The sequence below is a fragment of the Coregonus clupeaformis genome, unplaced genomic scaffold (genome assembly GCF_020615455.1).
Source record: "Coregonus clupeaformis isolate EN_2021a unplaced genomic scaffold, ASM2061545v1 scaf0018, whole genome shotgun sequence".
NCBI classification, from domain to species: Eukaryota; Metazoa; Chordata; class Actinopteri; order Salmoniformes; family Salmonidae; genus Coregonus; species Coregonus clupeaformis.
The window spans coordinates 39,740-62,503 of record NW_025533473.1 but is presented as its reverse complement, the minus strand read 5'-3'; the positions used below and the strand labels follow the sequence as shown (position 1 = coordinate 62,503).

The 22,764-nt window shown below is 43.6% G+C and overlaps 1 protein-coding gene across 1 annotated transcript; it reads right to left on the bottom strand.

Annotated features, from left to right (window-relative positions):
• Positions 1-1,086: 1,086 nt before the first annotated feature.
• LOC121572410 (actin-related protein 2-A) lies at positions 1,087-18,249 on the bottom strand. The gene is made up of 9 exons (XM_045212479.1): positions 18,109-18,249; positions 14,074-14,184; positions 11,435-11,650; positions 10,568-10,640; positions 9,571-9,707; positions 8,942-9,091; positions 6,443-6,588; positions 3,568-3,700; positions 1,087-2,912 (listed from the first exon to the last, which is right to left on the bottom strand). The coding sequence occupies exons 1-9, from the start codon at positions 18,154-18,156 to the stop codon at positions 2,742-2,744; spliced, it is 1,185 nt and encodes a 394-aa protein (XP_045068414.1). The 5' UTR covers positions 18,157-18,249; the 3' UTR covers positions 1,087-2,741.
• Between the last annotated feature and the right edge of the window lie 4,515 nt (positions 18,250-22,764).

Here is a 22,764-nt window from a genome sequence, read left to right as displayed (position 1 = left end):
CACTCTACCACTGCCCTTTCCCACCTAGACATGAGGAACACCTATGTGAGAATGCTGTTCATTGACTACAGCTCAGCGTAGTGGCTGTAGTGGAGCGGGTCGAGAGCATCAAGTTTCTCTGTGTCCACATCACTAAGGATCTATCATGGTCCACAGACACCAGCACATCCGTGAAGAGGCCACGACAACGCCTCTGCCACCTCAGTTGGCTGAAAAGATTTGGCATGAGCCCTCAGATCCTCAAAAAGTTATACAGCTGCACCATCGAGAGCATCTTGACTGGCTGCATCCCCGCTTGGTATGGCAACTGCTTGGCATCTGACCGCAAGGCGCTACAGAGGGTAGTGCGAACAGGCCGAGCTCCCTGCCATCCAGGACCTCTATACCAGGCAGTGTCAGAAGGCCCTAAAAACTGTCAGACTTCAGCCACCCAAAGACTGTTCTCTCTGCTACCGCACGGCAAGTCTGGAACCAACAGGACCCTGAACAGGTTCTACCCCCAAGCCCGAAGACTGCTAAATAGTTCATGAAATAGGTAACCAAATAACTATCCAGATTATCTGCATTTAACCTTTTTGCACTAACTTGATCTCATCACATACACTGCTGCTACTGTTTATTATCTGTCACTTTATTCCTAGTCATATTTACCTGAATTACCTCATGCCCCTGCACATGGACCCAGTACTGGTACCATGTGTATATAGCCAAGTTAGTGTTACTCATTGTGTATTTATTTATTATTTGTTTTACCATTTTCTTTCTCTCTGCATTGTTGGGAAGGGCCCGTAAGCATTTCAGTGTTAGTCTACACCTGTTGTTTACGAACATGTGACGAATACAATTATTGACATACACTCACCAAGAGCCACTCGCATTCTTCTCTGCAGCCTTCATTCTAAATATGACCACATAGTTACACAGCATACCCATGCATCCGTACACGTGAATGTACCAACTCATTATTTTGAGGCAATTCACCTCTTCTAATTCATTCTTATTTAGGATCACTGCCGGCAACGACGATAATGTCACAAGTATTTATGGCGACCACATGGTCCATCTCAAAGACAGAGCACAACCAGGTATTTATAAATCACTTTGCTTTATTTAAATCAGCGGTAGGCAGTTATGCTATGAACAAAAACTAAAAGAAAACAAATAAGATCCAGCTACAATAACTGCACTTGGCACTGGATGACCGTTTTGTCAAAAAAGAAAATAATACATATATATTGTGTAAGTACCTCCAATATACATATGAAAACCCAAAAAGGAAAACCTTAAATACCAGCTTTTATGTGGTCTCCATGTCTACTGACAACCAAATTCTTATTAATATTACAAATGTTCAACACCCCCCAACAAATCCCCACCCCCAATAACCCCTAACCTCAAAATGAATCTTCACTGGAGCTGAGAATAGGGAGAGTTCCTACTGGTCTCAGAATGACTTCCTCTAAACAGGTTACGGTTCAGTATGCCCTTAACAACTGGTCCTAGGTCTGATGTATTGTTTAGCTCACAATGGTTAAGGATAGGCTTGGGATAGAGATCTTAGACTTGTTGTTCAGGGCAGATTGTAACCCAGACCTTAAAAACCGAATTACTCGTGTGTCCAACAGCCATGATGAGGACGACATCCTCACTCTTTACCAGAAAACACGGGAGTAATGCACTGCAAAGAAATACACACAAACGTACAAATAACAAGTCCAACAAAACAAAAGGCAAAATCTCTTCTCCTCCAAAAAGAAAGCGCATCAGCAAAATGAATGTGAACACAAAACGTGACTTCAAAGAAAAGGCTGAGGAGTCCTCATTGGAATTGAATAAAATGGCAAATATTTTGCCATCAGTGGAATGAAATGCCTTTTTTATCGTGAGGGAAGGCCAACCGTTTCCTTTTGTCACCATCACATGATGGCAACAGACTGTTTGGATATGGGAGTCGGACAAGTGGGCAGGTGAACCCTGTGAGAAGGAGATACATGCCCCAAAAACCACCTGCCCTCTAACCCACCATCACCCCCTGACCTCCTCCCAACGTTAAAACAACCTTAAATTAACCTCAGGGATAAACAGAGCGTGTACCCATTCGTTATGAGGGCCTCAAGAGGAGCAAGCAATCACCCTGACAATTAAGACTGGACAAAAGACTAAGATAGGCGGAGGGGTGGATTTAAAAAGAAGGGCAGCTTGCCTTTGATGGGGGCCCCTTGTGTACCCTGTGCCCACAACACAGCGCAATCCGATACCCCCTCTATAAATGAATCCCTAATAATAATTGACTTAATCTTAATGATCATTGGGATCGTGTTTTGACCGAATAAGTTGGGTAACATGATTGAAACTATTCCCAGGAGATGACTTGTTAGCTCCTCATCCATCTCCTCCCACCTCCCCAACCCCATTCGTCCCTCCCTCCTTTCCGTCCGTCCCTACATGCCCTTGGAGAGGGTGAGCGAGCAAATCTGGGACAGAGGTGGTAAAAACAGATGATCGCGTCGAGAAGAAGAAGAGGTGAGCGATAGATGGATATCAAGTGGAGGACGTGGCAGAGAAGGAGGACGGGAGAGAAAACAAGGCAGCATCCCAAATGGCACCCTATTCCCTAGATAGTGCACTACTTTTAATCCCTAGATAGTGCACTACCCTATGGGGTCTGGTCAAAAGTAATGCACTAAGGGAATAGGGTGCCATTTCAGACTTAGCCCAGACACGTGCATCTTGGAGGGGGTTTATCTGACGGTGACGCCCAGCTTCTCCAGGACACGAATCCCCTTCTCCTGGTACTCCTCCCTCGTCAGCCAGAAGTTGTCCTTGTCCTTCATGATGTCGGCCAGCACGGCCCCGCCCAGGAACACCATGTGCTTGCGCCGAGGGGGGTCCTCGATCCGGATCTTGAATTTCTGCACACGAGCAGGGAAGGAGGAGAGCCAGAATAGAAGATGAGGAGGGAAGAGTACGACAAGGGAGAGCAAGAGCACAAGAAGAAGAGGGGGAAGAGGAGAAATAGAAGATAAAGGGAAAGAGACAGAAGAAGAGTGGGAGGAGAAGGAAAAATATCTGTTAGTGTCTGTTAACAACCTTAGCTAAAAATAGGTGTGAAATCGTCTAATAATTACAGGTTAGAGTAAAAGGCTGTCTCCATGAACTCAACCAGCAGGCATTGAAAATTCTGAAATGGATATTGTTGCCAAATTGAGCAATCAGTGTAAAGGAATGAGTAAGGAACAATGAGACATTATATTTTAATTTCGTTGTCAAGTGCATGATTTAAACATGGTCCCATGACAAAGATAGTTCACTCTGTGTTGAAGAAGCACATTGCTTGTGTTGTGTACACAAATTCAATTTAGGGCTACACCGCCTCCTGGTGGCCGATCAAATGACTGCAGCGAGAAAATATAGTAAAATGTCTGTTAGTAGTTGTCCATCCGTTAAAAGCCAAACATTGGACAGTAAAACCGGCACTAAAAACAGCAACAATAAAATATGACATGTACTTCAAGCATGCTACTTAAAAAGTAAATATATAAAATGGCACTCTGTGTGTGTCCTCACCGAGAGCTTATCCACGTCTCCCTTCAGCACGCGCTCCAGGTAGAGCTGCTTGAGCTCCCGCTCCAGTCGAGAGGGAAGGCCAGGGTACATGGTGGAGCCCCCCGACAGCACTATGTGTTTGTAGAACTCAGACCTGTGGAGAGAAGGAGAAGACGTTTAGGGAGGAGAGGAAGACATGGAGGAAGGAAGAGGAATGGAGAGAAATCACTTCAGGTGAGTAAGAATGGTGACATGGAGAGAGGAAAAGAGAGAACATTCGGCCACAATGTGTTTGTAGAATTCAGCCCTGAGGAGAGGTGAGGATGTTTAGGGAAGAGAAGGGCTTTAGAGAATAGAAAACCAAAAATACAATATGGAGGAAAATGGTGATAATTCATCTAGGACTGACCCCATTTAGTCAACTGGTCGACTGTTTGGTCGATAGGCTGTTGGTCAACCGAGATTTCTTTAGTCGAGCAGTAGCAAAAAATAATAAACCATGGTGTACGAGACACCTGTCTGATTGGCTCCTGTCTGAGTGGACTGATCCATTGTGGAGGCTGTGGGGATGGCACAGTCCATCAGTCTAAGACATGTGCTACTGAAATTGTATATTTTTATATTACATAAGAACAATGGTGTAACACTAATAAAAATAATAATTTGATAACCAATGCGCTTCCTCCCTCGTTGGATAGTGGTCGCTGTCCACGGTTCTGAAACACATCAGTGCGCTGTTGAATTGGCGCCTTTTCCTAGGCCATGTTTCTATTTGCATAATAGCAAAGTTAACCAGCATATTGGTGTTGAGAACAATTTGGCGGAGGCAGCAGATGAGAAAAACAGCCCTTGCCATGTCTAAGAAAAGTGAGGAGAGAGAAAACCAACTTAATTAGGTGTATAATCAATGGCCTAACTGTTAAATGTGCATGGCTTTATAAATCATCCATATATATCGTTACAGAAATAACACAGATCCTACTTCTATTGCCTGTTTGAGTGTTTGTTTAATAGCCTACTGATTCTGTGAGCACCAAGCCTCACGCAACCACATGTCGGATAAACAATTTCACAAATTTGGCTGTTTTTAAATCTTTGCTATGCTGTAATAAAGTTTATTTTTTTCATTAGACCAGCCTCTCTGGTATTATTTATAATGTATTTAGTGTTTACACCTTTCCAAATTGTCAGAAAATGATTTATAATAATAATAATAATAATAATAATAATAATAATAATAACAACCCTCCTTTTTCCTTGATCTCCTTATTGTTATTAATATTATGATCATCATTATAATCATAAGTAATGTCATTGTCATAAGTATAGCAGCCTTGAATAACCATCATCAAGCTGTAGGCCAAAGAGCGCATCCTGTTAATTGTTAATACCGTAACTTACTTAGGCCTATATTTCAATACTTATACAGGCTACTGTATCAATCAATAATGTATTAGTTAATGTCATCACACAGCATACGAGTCATTCATGATTTGATACGCAATCAAGCATTTTAGTTAAAATAAAATAAAGCGACTATTGAATAATTAGCATAACAATAAATAGGCCTAAACCGTTCCATTTCGGAAATTGCATTCACGAATGAATGCTGTTTTTAATCTTTGCTGTAATAAAGGCTTTACAAAAAAACATTACAACAGCCTCTCTGGTACGCTTATAATTTATTTCGTGTTTTTTACATTGTTCCAAAACGGTCCGAAAAATGATATTGTAATCTAACAGCACCTGTTTGGCACACATAATATGCACGCAGCGCTTGCTCCTTACCTTATTTTTCTTAATCTCCAGTATTTTCCACAACTAGTCAAATTGATTCCACACATCTGACTTCCCCTTTACCTCCTGAGCAACCAGTAAACATTCCCCCGTTTCGAGTTTGTCATGTCCTCCGCATTCCATTCTGCTGTCACGTGTTCAGAGTTTGTTATAACCAATTTATTGATGTGATTATGATATGCTATAGGTCTGGCCCTATTGGTCACGTGCATGAGATGCATACGTGTCATGTAACGAGAGCAAGGGTTGAGGGAATAGGGAATGTTTTTACTAAACAAATTAGGGATTTTTTTAACACAGCGCAGCAAGTCTGAGCCACAATCAAATAAATTGCGGTCGGACTCTGTCTAGTCATTTGTCTTAATTATTTCATCAAACAGTTCACTTAAAGCATCTGACAAGCTCAGTGCATACAGTGCATTCGGGAAGTATTCAGACCCCTTGACTTTTTCCACATTTTGTTACGTTACAGCCTTATTCTAAAATCGATTAAATAGTTTTTTTCCTCATCAATCTTCACACAATATCCAATAATGACTAATCAAAAACAGGTTTTTAGCCATTTTTGCTATAAAAAAAAAAATTTAACCCCGGAAATATCACATTTACATAAGTATTCAGACACTTTACTCAGTACTTTGTTGAAGCACCTTTGGCAGCGATTACAGCCTCGAGTCTTCTTGGGTATGACGCTACAAGCTTGGCACACCTGATTTGGGGAGTTTCTCCCATTCTTCTCTGCAAACCCTCTCAAGCCTCTCAAATCCTGAATACTTTCCGAATGCACTGTATAGTTGATTTGATTATAACACATAGGATGTGTTTATATATGGAAAAATACACATTTAAACATTTCGATCGATTGATAGGTCGACCAAGACAACTTTTTTAGTCGGGGACAGCCCTAATTCCATCATAGCACTGCTAGGGTTTTGCCTATGCAGTTCTACACCATCACACTGCTCAAGAGCATCCACTCAATGACTAGAACGTGAACTAATGAAATGGCAAAGGGAGATAGAGGAAGTGAAAAGGAAAGGAGAGAGGATTGGAAATTACTAGGTCACTAGTAAGTAGGGGGAGTCTGTCATGGAGTTACCTGGTGTCGATGTCTGCTGCATTGATGGTGTTGAAGAGGAGCTCTGCCACCCCGACTCCCTCCACATTGATGAGGTGGGGCTGGAAAAGAGCCTCAGGGGCCTCGAACCGCTCCCCTCCCACCTTTATCATCCTGCCGTCAGGGAGCTAAGGACACAGAAAGGGGAACAACATTCACACAAGCATTTAGTTGACATCAAGACAGGACTGATGGCTTTCTTCATGCTAGAACACTGCTAGGGAAATCGGAAGGCAATGCTAGGCTAGAGATGGACAATAGACACTGTTTGGACACTGGCAACGTTAAGTAAGAGTCTCTCTCCCTCTGGTCAGATTGAGCCGGCTGACAGACAGGCCTTTTGCAGAGCGTGGCGGAACACTATGTGGGGGAGCATAAAGGGTCCATTGACGGCCCCAGTCTGGAGTCCAGAGGAGGAAACAGAAACCAGGTCAGCACGTTGTGTGGGAGTCTGGGCCGTACAGGAAATGATGTCACGCCGATGGAGGGGGAGTTGTTTCTTCAACGCTACAGTACTGCTCTTGTTCCATCCTCTGTCCTCCGCCTCTCCTTCTCCCTCTCCAGGATTTGGACAGGGAAACAGGGAGGTGCGCCGCCGCCCGCCACACATATGGAAAATTCCATCCACTCCCTCTTTACATCACAGGGACTCGCGGTTACTTCGTGGTTCACCGCCAAACCCCTCCCGGCCATCGAACCCAGGTTGCTCAGGGATCTGTGCACGTGGTTGACTTGACTAAGTAACCTGGGGGCATCCAGAGCTTGGTTCAAGAGCTCCTCCCACACTAAATATGGGTTCTACTGTTCTAAAAATATAATCTGATCATCTGCATGATACATTATGTCCACAAGGAGGTAGTGTTACCATATAGACGGTCCTCAAATACAGATGAATCCTTTTATTCTTGGTGTAGGATGGTGTCACCCTTACCAGGTAAGACTTTAATAAGTAGAATCTGGTGGAGTGTTGGGGGTAATGCATTATAAAAGTAATGCATTACATAATCAGATTACTTTTATAACTAACTTTTAACTTTTTCAAATTGGGTAATATTATTACAGTTACACTGTCAAACAACGTGCATTACTTTCAGAATTCTCTCTCTACCGGGCACGTTTCCATGATCCGATCTCAAATTGCTTCCTCATTTAGTTCTCGATCGAGCGGAGAAAGGCTGTTTGGAGAAATGTCATGGCAGCTGAAATATATAGAGGGGTGCACCTCTGATCTTTGCCATTGATCGCTTCTGTGATAGCAAAGCCCTTAGAGGCTTTCCTGTCTAGAGACAAATGTGCCCGCTATACATCTCTATGAACATGCGGCTCGAGAGAAATATTTTGAATGAAAAGATAGGAAATCTGTACAGATGTTTGGCTTACAGTATATATGGCTAATTAAGCTGCCCATATATAGCACAGCATTTGTTGACTAGCACAGGAAAGGAGCGCCACAGATGAAAGGAGAAACTAGTGCTCAAACCTGAGTTAGTAAGTAGCCCATCTTTGGTAGAGCACACGGTTCACCTTGCTCCCTCCGACAGTCAAGCAAACAATTAGATTTAAAAAAAATAAAAAAAATCATGAAAGTAACAAAGTAATATAACTACTAATATAATGCATTACTTTCCACACAAAGTAATATTATAACGTAACGCGTTACTTTTGTTAAATGTAACTAGTAATATTACTTTTCCAAGTAACTAGTCAACACTGATCTGGTGTGCTGTTTAGATGACAAAGCAGGGTTGGGCTCAGAATGCACAAAACAACAGGAGAAAATATTTTGATTGAAACAGGGTTGTACTACCTGAACTTGTACCATAAGAACACTAATGTCAGCTTTCCATTGTGACCTGCTATACAAGAACAAAGGTTGCCACTGGTGGTGGGGGGGGGTTGAACAGACATGAGACTGAAAGTGTAGGACTCGACCAGCATGATGACCGTGTAAGACTGTTACTGACCGTGTAGGACTCGACCAGCATGATGACCGTGTAAGACTGTTACTGACCGTGTAGGACTCGACCAGCATGATGACCGTGTAAGACGGTTACTGACTGTGTAGGACTCGACCAGCATGATGACCGTGTAAGGCTGTTACTGACCGTGTAGGACTCGACCAGCATGATGACCGTGTAAGGCTGTTACTGATCGTGTAGGACTCGACCAGCATGATGACCGTGTAAGACTGTTACTGACCGTGTAGGACTCGACCAGCATGATGACCGTGTAAGACTGTTACTGACCGTGTAGGACTCGACCAGCATGATGACCGTGTAAGACTGTTACTGACTGTGTAGGACTCGACCAGCATGATGACCGTGTAAGGCTGTTACTGACCGTGTAGGACTCGACCAGCATGATGACCGTGTAAGGCTGTTACTGACCGTGTAGGACTCGACCAGCATGATGACCGTGTAAGGCTGTTACTGACCGTGTAGGACTCGACCAGCATGATGACCGTGTAAGGCTGTTACTGACCGTGTAGGACTCGACCAGCACGGTGGTCTCCAACGCCAGCTTCTGCTCCTGCTCGATGTTGTAGCCCACGTAGCACAGCTTCTCCTTCATCATGCGCACCGTCTCAAAGTCCGCCGAATGGTTGAAGGCGTAGCCCCTCAGCAACAGCAGCTGGACGATGGATAAAGGTCAGAGGTCAGGGATGGGTTTGATTGGTTTGCAGAGATCTCATAGTTGTAAAGGACTGCAAAATTCATTTTTGAAGTCTCCAATACGCTTTAAAATAGTCACCTTTCCTAATCTCTCCTCACAAATCTTGACATGTAATAATGAACAGGTGTGGTTTACAATCGACTGCTTTCCACTAGCAAGTCATCAGACATACTCATGAGGGAAATAAGCTTATCAAAGGCCCTGTCCGGGAATCAACCCCTAGTTAGTTCCCCCTAGGCTCTTGTGTAGATCTGAAAGAATTAGGCTAGATAGGTATAAATATATATGGTAGTAGCTCCAATGGGCAAGGTGCAATATCCATCATAGTGTGTTATTCAGTCTTCTCATATCTACACAAGCACATGCCTAGGGGCTAGGAGTCGTTTCTGGACAGGACATTTTAAGACCAGAGTCACGTGTGGGGAACGAGGGTGTACCTTGATGAGGTAGCGCGTGATATCCCGTCCTGCAATGTCCAGGCGTCGGGTCAGGTGGGGCAGGGAGAAGCCTTCGTACACGGGGCAGATGTGGGTGACACCATCACCAGAGTCCACCACCACGCCCGTCAGTAGACCTAAAAAACACACCAGTGCCAACATCAGAATAGGGCCAGTGAGAAAACACATTTTCCAAAGCCCATATCAACATTATAGACCATTTCTGTCATTACTTGTTTGAAACGGAAAGCTTTTTATTAATTGTTAATACCGATTTCTTGGTGTCAAGAGTTTTCCGTCAGAATATATTGGTTCAATATCAAACAAATGTACAGGCCAATGAAAGGCCTAGATCCTACAAATGTGCTGGCCAATGAAAGTCTAGTATAGAACAACAAGAAGTATCCCGCTACCTATTCAACTACGTGCTACTGCATATTCAACCCTCGTCCTGCCACTGAAAGGGTCACACATTAGCACAGCCTGTTTCATCCCTCATTCCGCAGCTGTGTTCATTTTTTCCAGAGAAAGACCTCGATGTTATAAATACAAGCAGTCCAGCACAAATGGAAGCACTTTATTTTATGATACTAGGTATTTACTACTGTAGGAAAGGATGTGGTGTCAATGGGTACTTTCTGGTACTTAAAATAATTGGTAACTATCTGGTACCAAATAAATTGTTTTAATTTGTTTCCCAAAGAAACAAACAAGTAACTCATAGGTTATTAGTGTAACTACTAACTAATAACCATTTAAAAAATGGAAATACCTGGTCATTTCTGTACCGGAAAATAAAGTATAAGCCTAAAATAATTATTGCTACCATGGTAGAAACGTAGCAAAAGTGAATTACCGGGTTTAACCTCCTACATGTGTTCTGAAAGGTACTTTAACTTGCAATTCGTTGAGTGAAATCTCAGGTACCCAGTGCTCTCCACTGGGTATGGTGTCCTACCTTCCTTCTAGTGGCCTCATTTTGTTTTAAAGAACCTACCTTGAGCATAGAGTGTGAGCACAGCTTGGATGGCTATGTAAACCCCAGAGAACTGGTAGGTCTCAAACATCACCTAGGAAAGAGGTAGGGAGTGCGAGAGTATGTCACTGGAATGTATAGTCACTGCCAAAAGAAAACAGTAACTTAGCATCTTGCTTATACAAATTACCTTTGTTTTTGCATTTTGCACTGCTAGGAAAACAGCAACAAATCTAACCTCAACTTCCCCTCACAAGGAATAGACCTCCATGTTAATAAACCTGAAGTATAAATGGGTGAAAAGGGGGATAAGGACTTATCCTCACCCACAGAGGACAGCCTGAATCATTAATAACAGTGGCTCTGACTGACTCCCACGGAGGAGCTGGTCGCCAGGCAGCAGACCTGGGTTCAAATAGTATTACAAATCTTTCAAATACTTTAGCTGTGGTTGATTGACCTTGCCGGGCGCAATGGAAGCAATGGAGTAGTCCCAAAAGTCCAACGTCCACCCATGTGAAACTCCAGACAGGCTCAATCAAACTAAGTGTTTGAAAGAGTGCAAATACTTGTTGAACCCAGGTCTGCCAGGCAGCACTGCTGCCTTAGTCACAATGACTGGCAAGTTGCAACTCCAAGATAAACCTCCTTAGCGGGAGCGCTAGTGTCTCCTCAGCACAGAGCATCCCTGTTATGACTGATGAATCATTTAAAAGGCCTTATAAAAGGCCTTACAGGAGATCTCCTCCAGCCGTTCCGGGTACACTCCAGAATACACACACACACTTTCAAAACTAAAGCATGTTCATGAAATTGTCCTCTGAAAACAGATTTGGTAGTTGTGGGTTAACAAAAGGAAACACACACTTGTAAAAAATGTATACGCACCTCAATGATCTTCTCGCGGTTCTTGGTTGGGTTCATGGGCGGCTCGGTGAGCAGGATCTTGCAGTTGCGCGAGTCGATGTTGAGCTTTCCGGGACCAAAGGTGTAGTCCCACAGGTGCTTCATGTCATCCCAGTTCCTCACGATGCCGTTCTCCATGGGGTAGTTCACCTCCAGCATGGAGCGCAGCTCGCTCGCCTCATCCCCCACCATCAGGTCCTGGGGAGGGAGGGGATAAAGATCCAAGTTTATCAGACTAGGGTCAAAACCAGGGTGTGACTTTTGAAATGAACCCGCCGTTTTGGAGGGACCCCAATAGTGCAGTGGCCGTTGAATATTACTGCATAGAGACGTTGCAGTGTCCTCCATCCAAGTCATTGATGTACCACAGCAACAAACTGACTGTCAGTGCGGACTGACCACAGCAACAACAAAGGAGGCTGGATAGATCTGGGTTAGAAGGTAACAATGTCACAAAAGGACATGCACCATCTTAAAATACACTACCGAACCAACTTAAAGAACTTCCCTAAAATGAAATGTGCATGCCACAAAACCAAGGGAGGTGTTGGCCAAGGTTAAACAAGTCAAGCATCACTTATTATAGTTGTAGTCAACATCTAGTCATTCTGCGGGCACATTGCTTTTAGTGATCAGACTTCAGTACTGCTCCTCAGCATTGCTCCAGAGAGCAGGCGGTAGAGAAGGATACATTAGATAGAGATTCCAGCCATGCAGTCAGAGCACACTGTTAGTAAAATGGAATCCATTTGGTTAATTGGGCAGATCCTATTGAAAATGTCTATAACCGACAGTATAGGCAAACTCAGAATAGGTCTGACTGTCTACCACCAAACAAACAGGTCATTCATATTGGCAGAGAACTGCATTGGAAAACTCATGCTCAATGTGGTAGTTTCTTATGCTATGAGGAGCAGGCTTGCAGGTTTATTTTAACATGAGAAGCCAGAGCAGACATGTTCCCCTTCTCATGATTTCCTCTGCTAAACGCATATGATGATATCACGGTTTCCTTCTGCAGCTGCTTGTCTGTACACAAGACCATGAATGTCTGTCTTTGTTTTCAGACCACTGTATTTAACGTGTTGATTTTAAAAAAGGGGAAAAAAGAACGCAGGAACACCATTTCATCACAGAACGCTGGGGAAAGAGTAGTAGAGGGGGAATGAGGAAGCAATGCCAAACAATTGACATATCTCTCAGAAAGAAAAGAAAACAACCACTCGTCGATGACAAGCGCAGACATTCCTCTGTCCGAGCAGACAGCAGGGGCCCATGAATCTGCAAACATACACACTTACCATCTTTCTGTTATTCTACCTCAACAGGAGAGAAGGAGGAGAGGTGGGAGGAAGAGAGGGATGAGGCAGAGGGTCAGAAGATAGAACAGAGAGAGAGGAGGACAGAGGAGCCAAGGTCAGAGGTGAATCAGAGTGTCCTTCAAAAACCATTGCCGACGCCCACCCATCCGCTCATATAATGCTGCAATGTTATCAATGGGAATTGTTAATGTATAACGCCCTGATAACAAGACTAGGTGCGACATCTAGACTAAATCAACAAATCATGTGCTGTGTCCCAAATGGCACCCTATTCCCTATGCAGTGCACTACTTTTGATCAGGCCCATAGGGTTCAAAGTAGTGCACTATAGTGCATTTGGGACTTAGCCAGCCATGGTAAAGATTTGCCTCGTTTCCCATAGGGACCAGTGTGTTGGATTGTTGGATTTCCAGAGGACACTCAATGGAGGAAATACTTTTTTTAAACTCTCAAATACTGCGAGAAACTAAACTCAAAAGGGCCGGTTTCCAAAACACAGATTTAGGCCTAGACTAAAGCATGGTCATAATATGAGAATCTCCATTGAAATAGCTTCCTTGTCCAGGATAAGTGTCAGGAAAATTGCTCAAACAAGTTCACAGTGGAGGGACTAAGCAAAATGTAATCTAACATAAAGTAGTGTAAATCAAGAAATGTGCACCATTCTCCATGTAGGTTTCTTCTGAAAAAGAAAAACTTAGAACCATGGTCTACTCCACAAGTCATTGCAGTCATTTCAGAACTTCCCTAAATCTCCACAAAAAAGAAAATGTCCTATTCATGAGGGCTATGAAGAAGTTAGCCTAGCGGTTAAGACTGTTGGGCCAGTAACCAAAAGGTCGCTGGTTTGAATCCCCGAGCCGGCAAGGTGGGAAAAAATGCTGTTCGGCCCTTGAGCAAGGCAGTTAACACCCACCCAACCCACCCCCCGATGACGTCGATTAAGGCAGCCCCCGCACCTCTCTGATTCAGAGGGGGTTAAAAGCAGAAGACACATTTTGGTTGAATGAATTAAATTGTACAACTGACTAGGTATCCCCTTTCCCCAGATGATAGGTACAAATGACAAAACAGGACCCATATTACAATGTATTCTGTATTACACTCAACACACATACTAATACCTATTTCAGACAGAATTCAAGGTATGTTAACTGTTGAAAAAAAATATGCAATGTTTATATGACCCCCTTTCAAAACAGGTTATTACCACTTTCTTTAGTAATTAATAAAATACATGTTTTTGTCTAGATATCAAAAGGGATCTAACACTCCTGTGAAGTAATCGAGTGAGGTTACCTTGATCTCAATGTTTCCCACTTTAGCTGTGGAGCGAATGATTGGCCTGCCAACCAACGCAGGGAAAATGTGCTCTGGGAAATTGGAGCCTGCATAGCCGCACTTCACAAACTAGGAATAAAAGGGAGACAAAGGCAGGGTCAGTGACAAACATTATTTTTTGCAAGTTGTTCATAGCACACAGAATGACAAAACAATGAAGAGAGATCAATAATAGACCTATAGCCAAATACTAGAAATCTGATCAAAGTAGTTAGCCCAGACTCCATTAAAAGAAAACCTTTTAGCCCAATAACTCTGACATAACCTAGCCTGATCGATAATGCAGTAATGCACTTCACTTCACAGCCTTCTGTACTTTGAGTCACATGGTGCTTTATGAGTTGCCCCTAGATACAGATCTAGGATCAGCTTGCCCTCCCCAAATCCTAACCATTAGTGGGGGAAATGCAAAAACTGACAAAAGACCAGCATCTGGGGGCAACTCCACCCTACTTTGTTTGTGAACACTCTCAGAGGGGTTACAGAGAAAGTTACAGCATTGGTAGTGTTATCATCCCACAATCACTACCTGATGTGCCTGACCTGCAGCATGCTTAGGAAGTTATGTAGAAAACCTATGCAGGGAATTTCATTCAAACCTGTTAGGTTGTACTGGGCGTTTGCTTCAAGAAATAGCCTAGCACTTGAGTCGATAGAAGTACTTTTCTATGTATGTTTAAAATCCCTTGGGATTTCTTTTTAATGATTCATTACATAATCTTCCTTCTTTCACCTACGTTACATTACATACAGTGCCTTCGAAAAGAATTCAGACCCCTTGACTTTTTCACATTTTGTTAGGTTACAGCCTTATTCTAAAATTGATTAAATTGTTTTCCCCCCCTCAATCTACACACAATCCCCATAATGACAAAGCAAAAACACGTTTTTAGAAATGTTTGCTAATTTAAAAAACATACATATATATATATATATATATATATATAATAAAATATCACATTTACATAAGTATTCAGACCCTCTACTCAGTACTTTGTTAAAGCACCTTTGGCAGTGATTACAGCCTCAAGTCTTCTTGGGTATGACACACCTGTATTTGGGGAGTTTCTCCCATTCTTCTCTGCAGATCCTCTCAAGCTCTGTCAGGTTGGATGGAGAGCGTTGCTGCACAGCTATTTTCAGGTCTCTCCAGAGATGTTCGATTAGGTTGAAGTCCGGGCTCTGGCTGGGCCACTCAAGGACATTCAGGGACTTGTCCCGAAGCCACTCCTGCGCTGTCTTTGCTGTGTGCTTAGGGTTGTTGTCCTGTTGGAAGGTGAGCCTTCGCCCCAGTCTGAGGTCCTGAGTGCTCTGGAGCATCAAGGATCTCTCTGTACTTTGCTCCGTTCATCTTTGCCTCAATCCTGACTAGTCTCCCAGTCCCTACCGCTGAAAAACATCCCATTTACATTTACATTTAAGTCATTTAGCAGACGCTCTTATCCAGAGCGACTTACAGTTAGTGAATACATATTTTTTTATACTGGCCCCCCGTGGGAATCGAACCCACAACCCTGGCGTTGCAAACACCATGCTCTATCAACTGAGCTACATCCCTGCCGGCCTTTCCCTCCCCTACCCTGGACGACGCTGGGCCAATTGTGCGCCGCCCATGAGTCTCCCGGTCGCGGCCGGCTGCGACAGAGCCTGGATTCGAACCAGGATCTCTAGTGGCACAGTTAGCACTGCCATGCAGTGCCTTAGACCACTGCGCCACTCAGGAGCAGCATGATGCTGCCACCACCACCACGCTTCACCGTAGGGATGGTGCCAGATTTCCTCCAGACGTGACGCTTGGCATTCAGGCCAAAGAGTTCAATCGTGGTTTCATCAGACCAGAGAATCTTGTTTCTCATGGTATGGGAGCCTATTGGTGCCTTTTGGCAAACTCCAAGCGGGCTGTCATGTGCCTTTTACTGAGGAGTGGCTTCCGTCTGGCCACTCAACATAAAGGCCTGATTGGTGGAGTGCTGCAGAGATGGTTGTCCTTCTGGAAGGTTCTCCCATCTCCACAGAGGATCTCTAGAGCTCTGTCAGAGTGACCATTGGGTTCTTGGTCACCTCCCTGACCAAGGCCCTTCTCCGGGTGGCCAAACTGAGCAATCTTCTTCCATTTAAGAATGATGGAGGCCACAATGCTGCAGACATTTTTTTGTACCCTTTCCCAGATATGTGCCTCGACACAATCCTGTCTCGGCGCGCTACAGACAATTCCGTCAACCTCATGGCTTGGTTTTTGCTCTGACATGCACTGTTGTTACTGTGGGACCTTATATAGACAGGTGTGTGCCTTTCCAAATCATGTCCAATCAATTGAATTTACCACAGGTGTTTCTACAATCAAGTTGTAGAAACATCTCAAGGATGATCAATGGAAACAGGATGCACATGAACTCAATTTTGAGTCTCATAGCAAAGGGTCTGAATACTTATGTAAATAAGGTATTTCAGTTTCACATTATTAATACATTTGCAAAAATGTATAAAAAAACAGTTGCTTTGTGATTATGGGGTATTGTCAGTAGATTGCTGATAATTTTTTAATTTTAGAATAAGGCTGTAATGTAACAAAATGTGGAAAAAGTTAAGGGGTCTGAATACTTTCCGAAGGCACTGTAAATGATCTTCTCATTCTCAACCTTCCGGTAATAAGAATAAAATAAGTGTATAACATGCATCATCAAGTAGACATGGCATTATCAGCTCAGAGAGGAAGGGGAATTAAGACAGAAGGTAGTCTACAGTGTCCAGCGTGTCCCATTTACACTCACCGAGCTATGAATAGCTATCAGGCTGTTTTATTCGAAGTGTGAACAAAGGCTGTAAGCAGCATCGTTTATTTGTGGTAGGTAGCTGGAGAGAGACTGATTCAGCTAACCACTGAATGGAACATGGCTAAAAAAAATGTAGACAGCAGAAATAGATAGTATTTAAGGTAAAATGGTGGAGGTGAAAACAATGAATTGTAATATATTTGTCAATTTCAACCGGATGACTCATGTTTACAAACATATTTTACAAGAGAGTTGCAATAGATCTGATAACTCCTTACATGGAAGAATGGTTTCTGACTTCCTCACTGTACAAGAATGAGGCATGCGCATTATCTACTGCTCGAGACAAATTTAGTTGGTTAACTTGCCTTGTTCAACAGTTCATAGCAATACTTTAATTGTAATACTTGTTTGTTGCTGCCTGGTTTAGTAAAACTATATGCGCAAATCCTCATCCAATTACGCAACAGACAATGCAACAATGTAGCAGTGTAAAATACTAGCTACAAGTTTGAAGAGGTTTCGTTGAGGGCGGGGCTACATATGCTGGATCATCATTCTTTGTGAACAACACCAAACTGTATCTAAACATTTGGAGTTACTGAATAAAAAGCAACAGATCACCTCTTTTCCTTGCCCAATTCATTGCAATTAACGATGATGCTGGCAAGTTCTTACAGAGAACCCTTATCTTGTTAGTTTGAGCTAACAATCAAATTGAAGCAAGGGATGGAAATGCAGGGTAATGATGTCTGATGAAGAAATAGTTGATGTAGCTAAATGTGGCAGAACACGAGATTTAAGTGATTTGTAACGTTGAATGCTAGCTATTGAGCTTGCTGGCCAGCCGCCTAACTAGCTCGAGACGATTCGAGTTCGCAATGTCAGCACGAGCAGCCGACAGCTGCGATAACAATATTTATGGCTACTGATTCACGAATTCTAGTAAACAATCTGTACACTAAACATTCCACCGACCGGTGTGAACCTTGCCACCTCTAATTGACAGATGCACCAACCTCAATGAATGCATAACTAATTGACAAGCTGACAGACAAATTCCTTTGACTACACACCCAGACCGTGGCTACACTAGCTAGCAATGAAGCGAGCTACTTCCTGTTCCTCCCCATCTCGTCTCCTCTGCCAAAATGCACAGCACAAAAGCCGGAACGCTCATAATTTGACGATAGAACACGGTCACGGTTTGTAAACTTACTCCGGTCCCATTGTCACAAACCACCACTTTCCTTCCCTGGCTGTCCATTTTCTCGGAATACAGAAACCAGCAGCCCGCCTTTGCACAACTTTCTTCGTCAAGGCGGAAAACACCACCCCGGCTCTAGCCAAGGGCTTCTTCCGGAATGTATGACACATACCCATATTAGACCCACACCTATCAGGGTAGAGATAGAAAGAAATTCAGCCAATTACATATGGCAACGCCTTTCCATTCACGTTTCTATTCGACAATCACAATGATTGACAGTGATGTGTCAATCAGAATTTTGAAATATCCATAATGCAAGCTTTATCAATACATGTAGGTGGTGGACTGCGGGTCCAACGCCGAAAACAGTGAAGTTAATCGATCTACGTCGAGAGAGGAGCAGATTTTGTTTTTATATGACAATGAAATATTCTTATGATTACTTTAAAATGTGTTGGCAATTCTTGCACATTTTCTCAGAAAAAGTACATTTCAACTATAAACAATGATAGAGGCCTCTAGTGGCCAACTTCATTAGCTGATCCCTCCTGGTGACAATGTTGGAGTCATGTCCAACCGGGTCATGAGGGATCCGAGAATGGCGCTGCAATGGATAGCTGCCATTTTATTGGCTCCTGACCAATTCTGCAGGGTTTTTTTGCGCTGATCATAATGTTTCCGCCATCGTTTCCTATGACCAAAAAGAGCTTCTGGACATCAGAACAGCGATATCACTAACCTCGATTTGGATGAAGATTTCTACTTCAACGAGTCAGAGACGCAGGACATACTGCTCAACCGAACCAGGCCCTAATCCCTGAGACTTGTAAAATAAAAAAAATGGATCTAGAGAGGCCGACGTGCAGGCACCCTGACAAAACTATGTTGGCGAGTACATAAACCGCCTCTACCCTCCATTCTATTGGCGAACGTACAATCACTGGAGAACAAACTAGACGAGCTCCGTTGAGTTAATTATTTTTATTTATTTATTATTTTTACAGGGCCAGTGCACATTAATCAACGTTTCAGTAAAAGTGGCGGTTTTAGCCAGCCGGCTCATTTTCAACCGCAGTTAGTTCGAGACTAACCTATCAACGGGACCTGTTTCTCAGAGTGGTGGCAGAACAAGGGCATGGATAATATACATCTGGATGGTTTTTCTATGCATCGGCAGGACAGAACGGCAGCGTCTGGTAAACTCAAGGGGGGAGGTGTGTGTCTCTTTGTTAACAACAGCTGGTGCGCGATCTCTAATATTAAGGAGTTAGAATACCTCATGATAAGCTGTAGACCATACTACATTTACATTACATTTTAGTCATTTAGCAGACGCTCTTATCCAGAGCGACTTACAGTTAGTGAGTGCATACATAATTTTATTTTTAATTTTTTCATACTGGCCCCCCATGGGAATCGAACCCACAACCCTGGCGTTGCAAACGCCATGCTCTACCAACTGAGCTACATCCCTGCCGGCCATTCCCTCCCCTACCCTGGACGACGCTGGGCCAATTGTGCGCCGCCCCATGGGTCTCCCGGTTTCATTGTCTATTTACCACCACAAACCGATGCTGGCACTAAGACCGCACTAAGCAAACAAGAAAATGCTCATCCATGCTCGCCCCTGGTGGCAGGTGATTTGAATGCAGGAAAACTGAAATCCGTTTTTTACCTAATTTCACCATGTCACCTGTGCAACTAGAGGCAAAAAAACTCTAGATCACCTTTACTCCACACACAGAAACGCATACAAAGCTCTCCCTCGCCCTCCATTTGGCAAATCTGACCATAACTCTATCCTCCTGACAAACTAAAACTAAAACAGAAAGTACCAGTGACTCGCTCAATACGGAAGGGTTCTGATGAAGCGTGTGCTAAGGAACAGCACTGTTTCGCTAGCACAGACTGGAATATGTTTCCGGGATTCATCCGATGGCATTGAGGAGTTTACCACATCAGTCACCGGCTTCATTAATAAGTGCATCGACGACGTCGTCCCCATAATGACAGTACGTATATATCCTAACCAGAAGCCATGGATTACAGGCAACATTTGCACTGAGCTAAAGGCTAGAGCTGCCACTTTCAAGGATCTGGACACTAATCCGGACGCTAGTAAGAAATCCCGCTACGACCTCCGATGAACCATGAAACAGGCAAAGTGTCAATACAGGACAAAGATCGAATCCTACTACGCCAGCTCTGACGCTTGTCGGATGTGGCAGGGCTTGCAAACTATCACAGATTACAGCCGCGAGCTGCCCAGTGACGCGAGCCTACCAGACGAGCTAAATGCCTTCGCTCCGAGGCAAGCGACACTGACCCATGCATGAGAGCACCAGCTGTTCCAGACGACTGTGTGATCATGCTCTCCATAGCCGATGTGAGTAAGACCTTTAAACAGGTTAACGTTCACAAGGCCGCAGGACCAGACGGATTACCAGGACGCATACTCAGAGAATGCTCTGACCAGCTGGCAAGGGTCTTCGCTGACATTTTCAACCTCTCCCTGACTGTCTGTAATACCTACATGTTTCAAGCAGACCACCATGGTCCCTGTGCCCAAGAATGCCAAGTTAAACTGTCTAAATGACTATCGCCCTGTAGCACTCACATCTGTAGCCATGAAATGCTTTGAAAGGCTGGTCATGGCTCACATCAACACCATCATCCCAGACACCCTGGACCCACTACAATTCGCATACCACCCCAACAGATCCACAGATGTCACAATCTCTATTGCACTCCACACTACCCTCTTCCACCTGGACAAGTGGAACACCTATGTGAGAATGCTGTTCATTGACTACAGCTCAACGTTCAACACCATAGTGCCAGCCAAGCTCATCACTAAGCTAAGGACCCTGGGACTGAACACCTCCCTCTGCAACTGGATGTTGGACTTCCTGACGGGCCGCCCCCAGGTGGCGAGGATAGTCAACAACACATCCGCCACGCTGACCCTCAACACGGTGGCCCCTCAGGGGTTGGTGCTTAGTCCCATCCTGTACTCCACATTCACCCATGACTGCGTGGCCGCGCACGACTCCAACACCATCATTAAGTTTGCTGACGACACGACGGTGGTAGGCCTGATCACCGACGACGATGATACAGTCTATAGGGATGAGGTCAGAGACCTGGCAGTGTGGTGCCAGAACAACAACCTCTCCCTCAACGTCAGCAAGACAAAGGAGCTGATCGTGGACTACAAGAAACGGATGGCCGAGCACACCCCCATTCACATCGATGGGCTGTAGTGGAGCGGGACGAGAGCTTCACGTTCCTCGGTGTCCACATCACTAAGGATCTATCATGGTCCACACGCACCAACAAACTTCCTTTTGATTATTTTTTTTATTATCTGTTTTTCCATGTATGAGCATTAAGGCCAAATTCAACGTTTCATCAAATAATAGATTTATTTGTTTTATCCCCCCTAGCCTAAACTCTAGCTAGTGTGTTAAGACTAACTAACGTTAGCTCCCAAAGACTAAAATAAGATAAATATCCGTTTTCGAGTTCACTTGAAATATGCAGCATGCAATATGAATGGTCTTGTTCATATGAACTCCGTTGACCTTTTAGACAATTTATTGAAAGCTAGCCAATGTTACAGTTGACTAGCCGAGCCAGCTAAATATTGTAAACGTCAATGTGCCTGCTCAGGAAGCTAGTGTTTCGTTAGCTATCTCTGTCTGTTTTAGCATGATTGTCTCATTTCAAGTAACTTGCTGCAGGGTAAAGAAACATGCAATCGTATACTGTGCGTAGAAACCCAAATAAAAGCATGTAGATAGGAAGATGTGTGTCATGTATGCTAGAATGGAGGTTTAAAAATGACAGCTGCATATATGCATATTAACCAATACATAAGGCATAGCCTACACATATAGAATACCTTGCAATACAATCTTCTCTAAAAACAGTTGTACAATGTGCTCTGCAATACGATAACCAGTTTGATTTCTAAATCAGATTAGTTCTCAAATAGCAGCTGCCCAATGCTGTGGTCGGCATGCAAAATGTTGGATGCATTGGAATTGAAGGTATGGAGAATGATAAAGAGTCTGTAGGATTATAGAAAAAGCAGTCTGGGAAATTAATGATTGAGTTTCAAATACTAAATATTCAGTGAATGTGAGTATATGTAGGTGGTTTAAATGATTAACTTTCCTACTAACCTTCTAAAAGTTGACGGTGTCAAAATCTTGCCAATCCATTCATTATTCTACTAACTATGACTGAGTGTGAGACATGTTTCCTGTAATGTACATCATGCATATACTGTACATTGGAACAGAGAACTCCATCACAAATAGTGTTTCACCATTTATTGAGTACGGAGACAAATAGCAAAGGTGTCTCAGGCAGTATTTGAAGTATCTAAATATAGTGTAACCTACCAATCAATGTATATCAAGTGCCATGGAGTGCACAATCTTACAATGTTGTAGGCCATAAATGAGAGCTTTACTATCTAAGCCAAACGCTTGGGCCTCAGATGGAGACTGTAGAACTGTAATCAATGCATGCTTCAGTATTCCCCCTTCTCTCTTGGATCATTTGTGTGCCCAGGCCCCATAGGCATGTCGAAAGGATCCCAATGTAGCTGACCGATGTAGAGAGAGACAAGTGCCTTAGCAGAATGCAATCTAAAGC

Excerpts from the sequence above, each read along its gene's own strand:
- LOC121572410 (XM_045212479.1), bottom strand. The coding sequence starts at position 18,156 with ATGGACAGCCAGGGAAGGAAAGTGGTGGTTTGTGACAATGGGACCGGA. Across the intron at positions 6,589-8,941 it reads TGCTGGTCGAGTCCTACACG|CTCCCTGACGGCAGGATGAT; the intron begins GTCAGTAACAGC and ends CTGTGTCCTTAG. Across the intron at positions 3,701-6,442 it reads GCAGCAGACATCGACACCAG|GTCTGAGTTCTACAAACACA; the intron begins GTAACTCCATGA and ends TTCTCTCCACAG.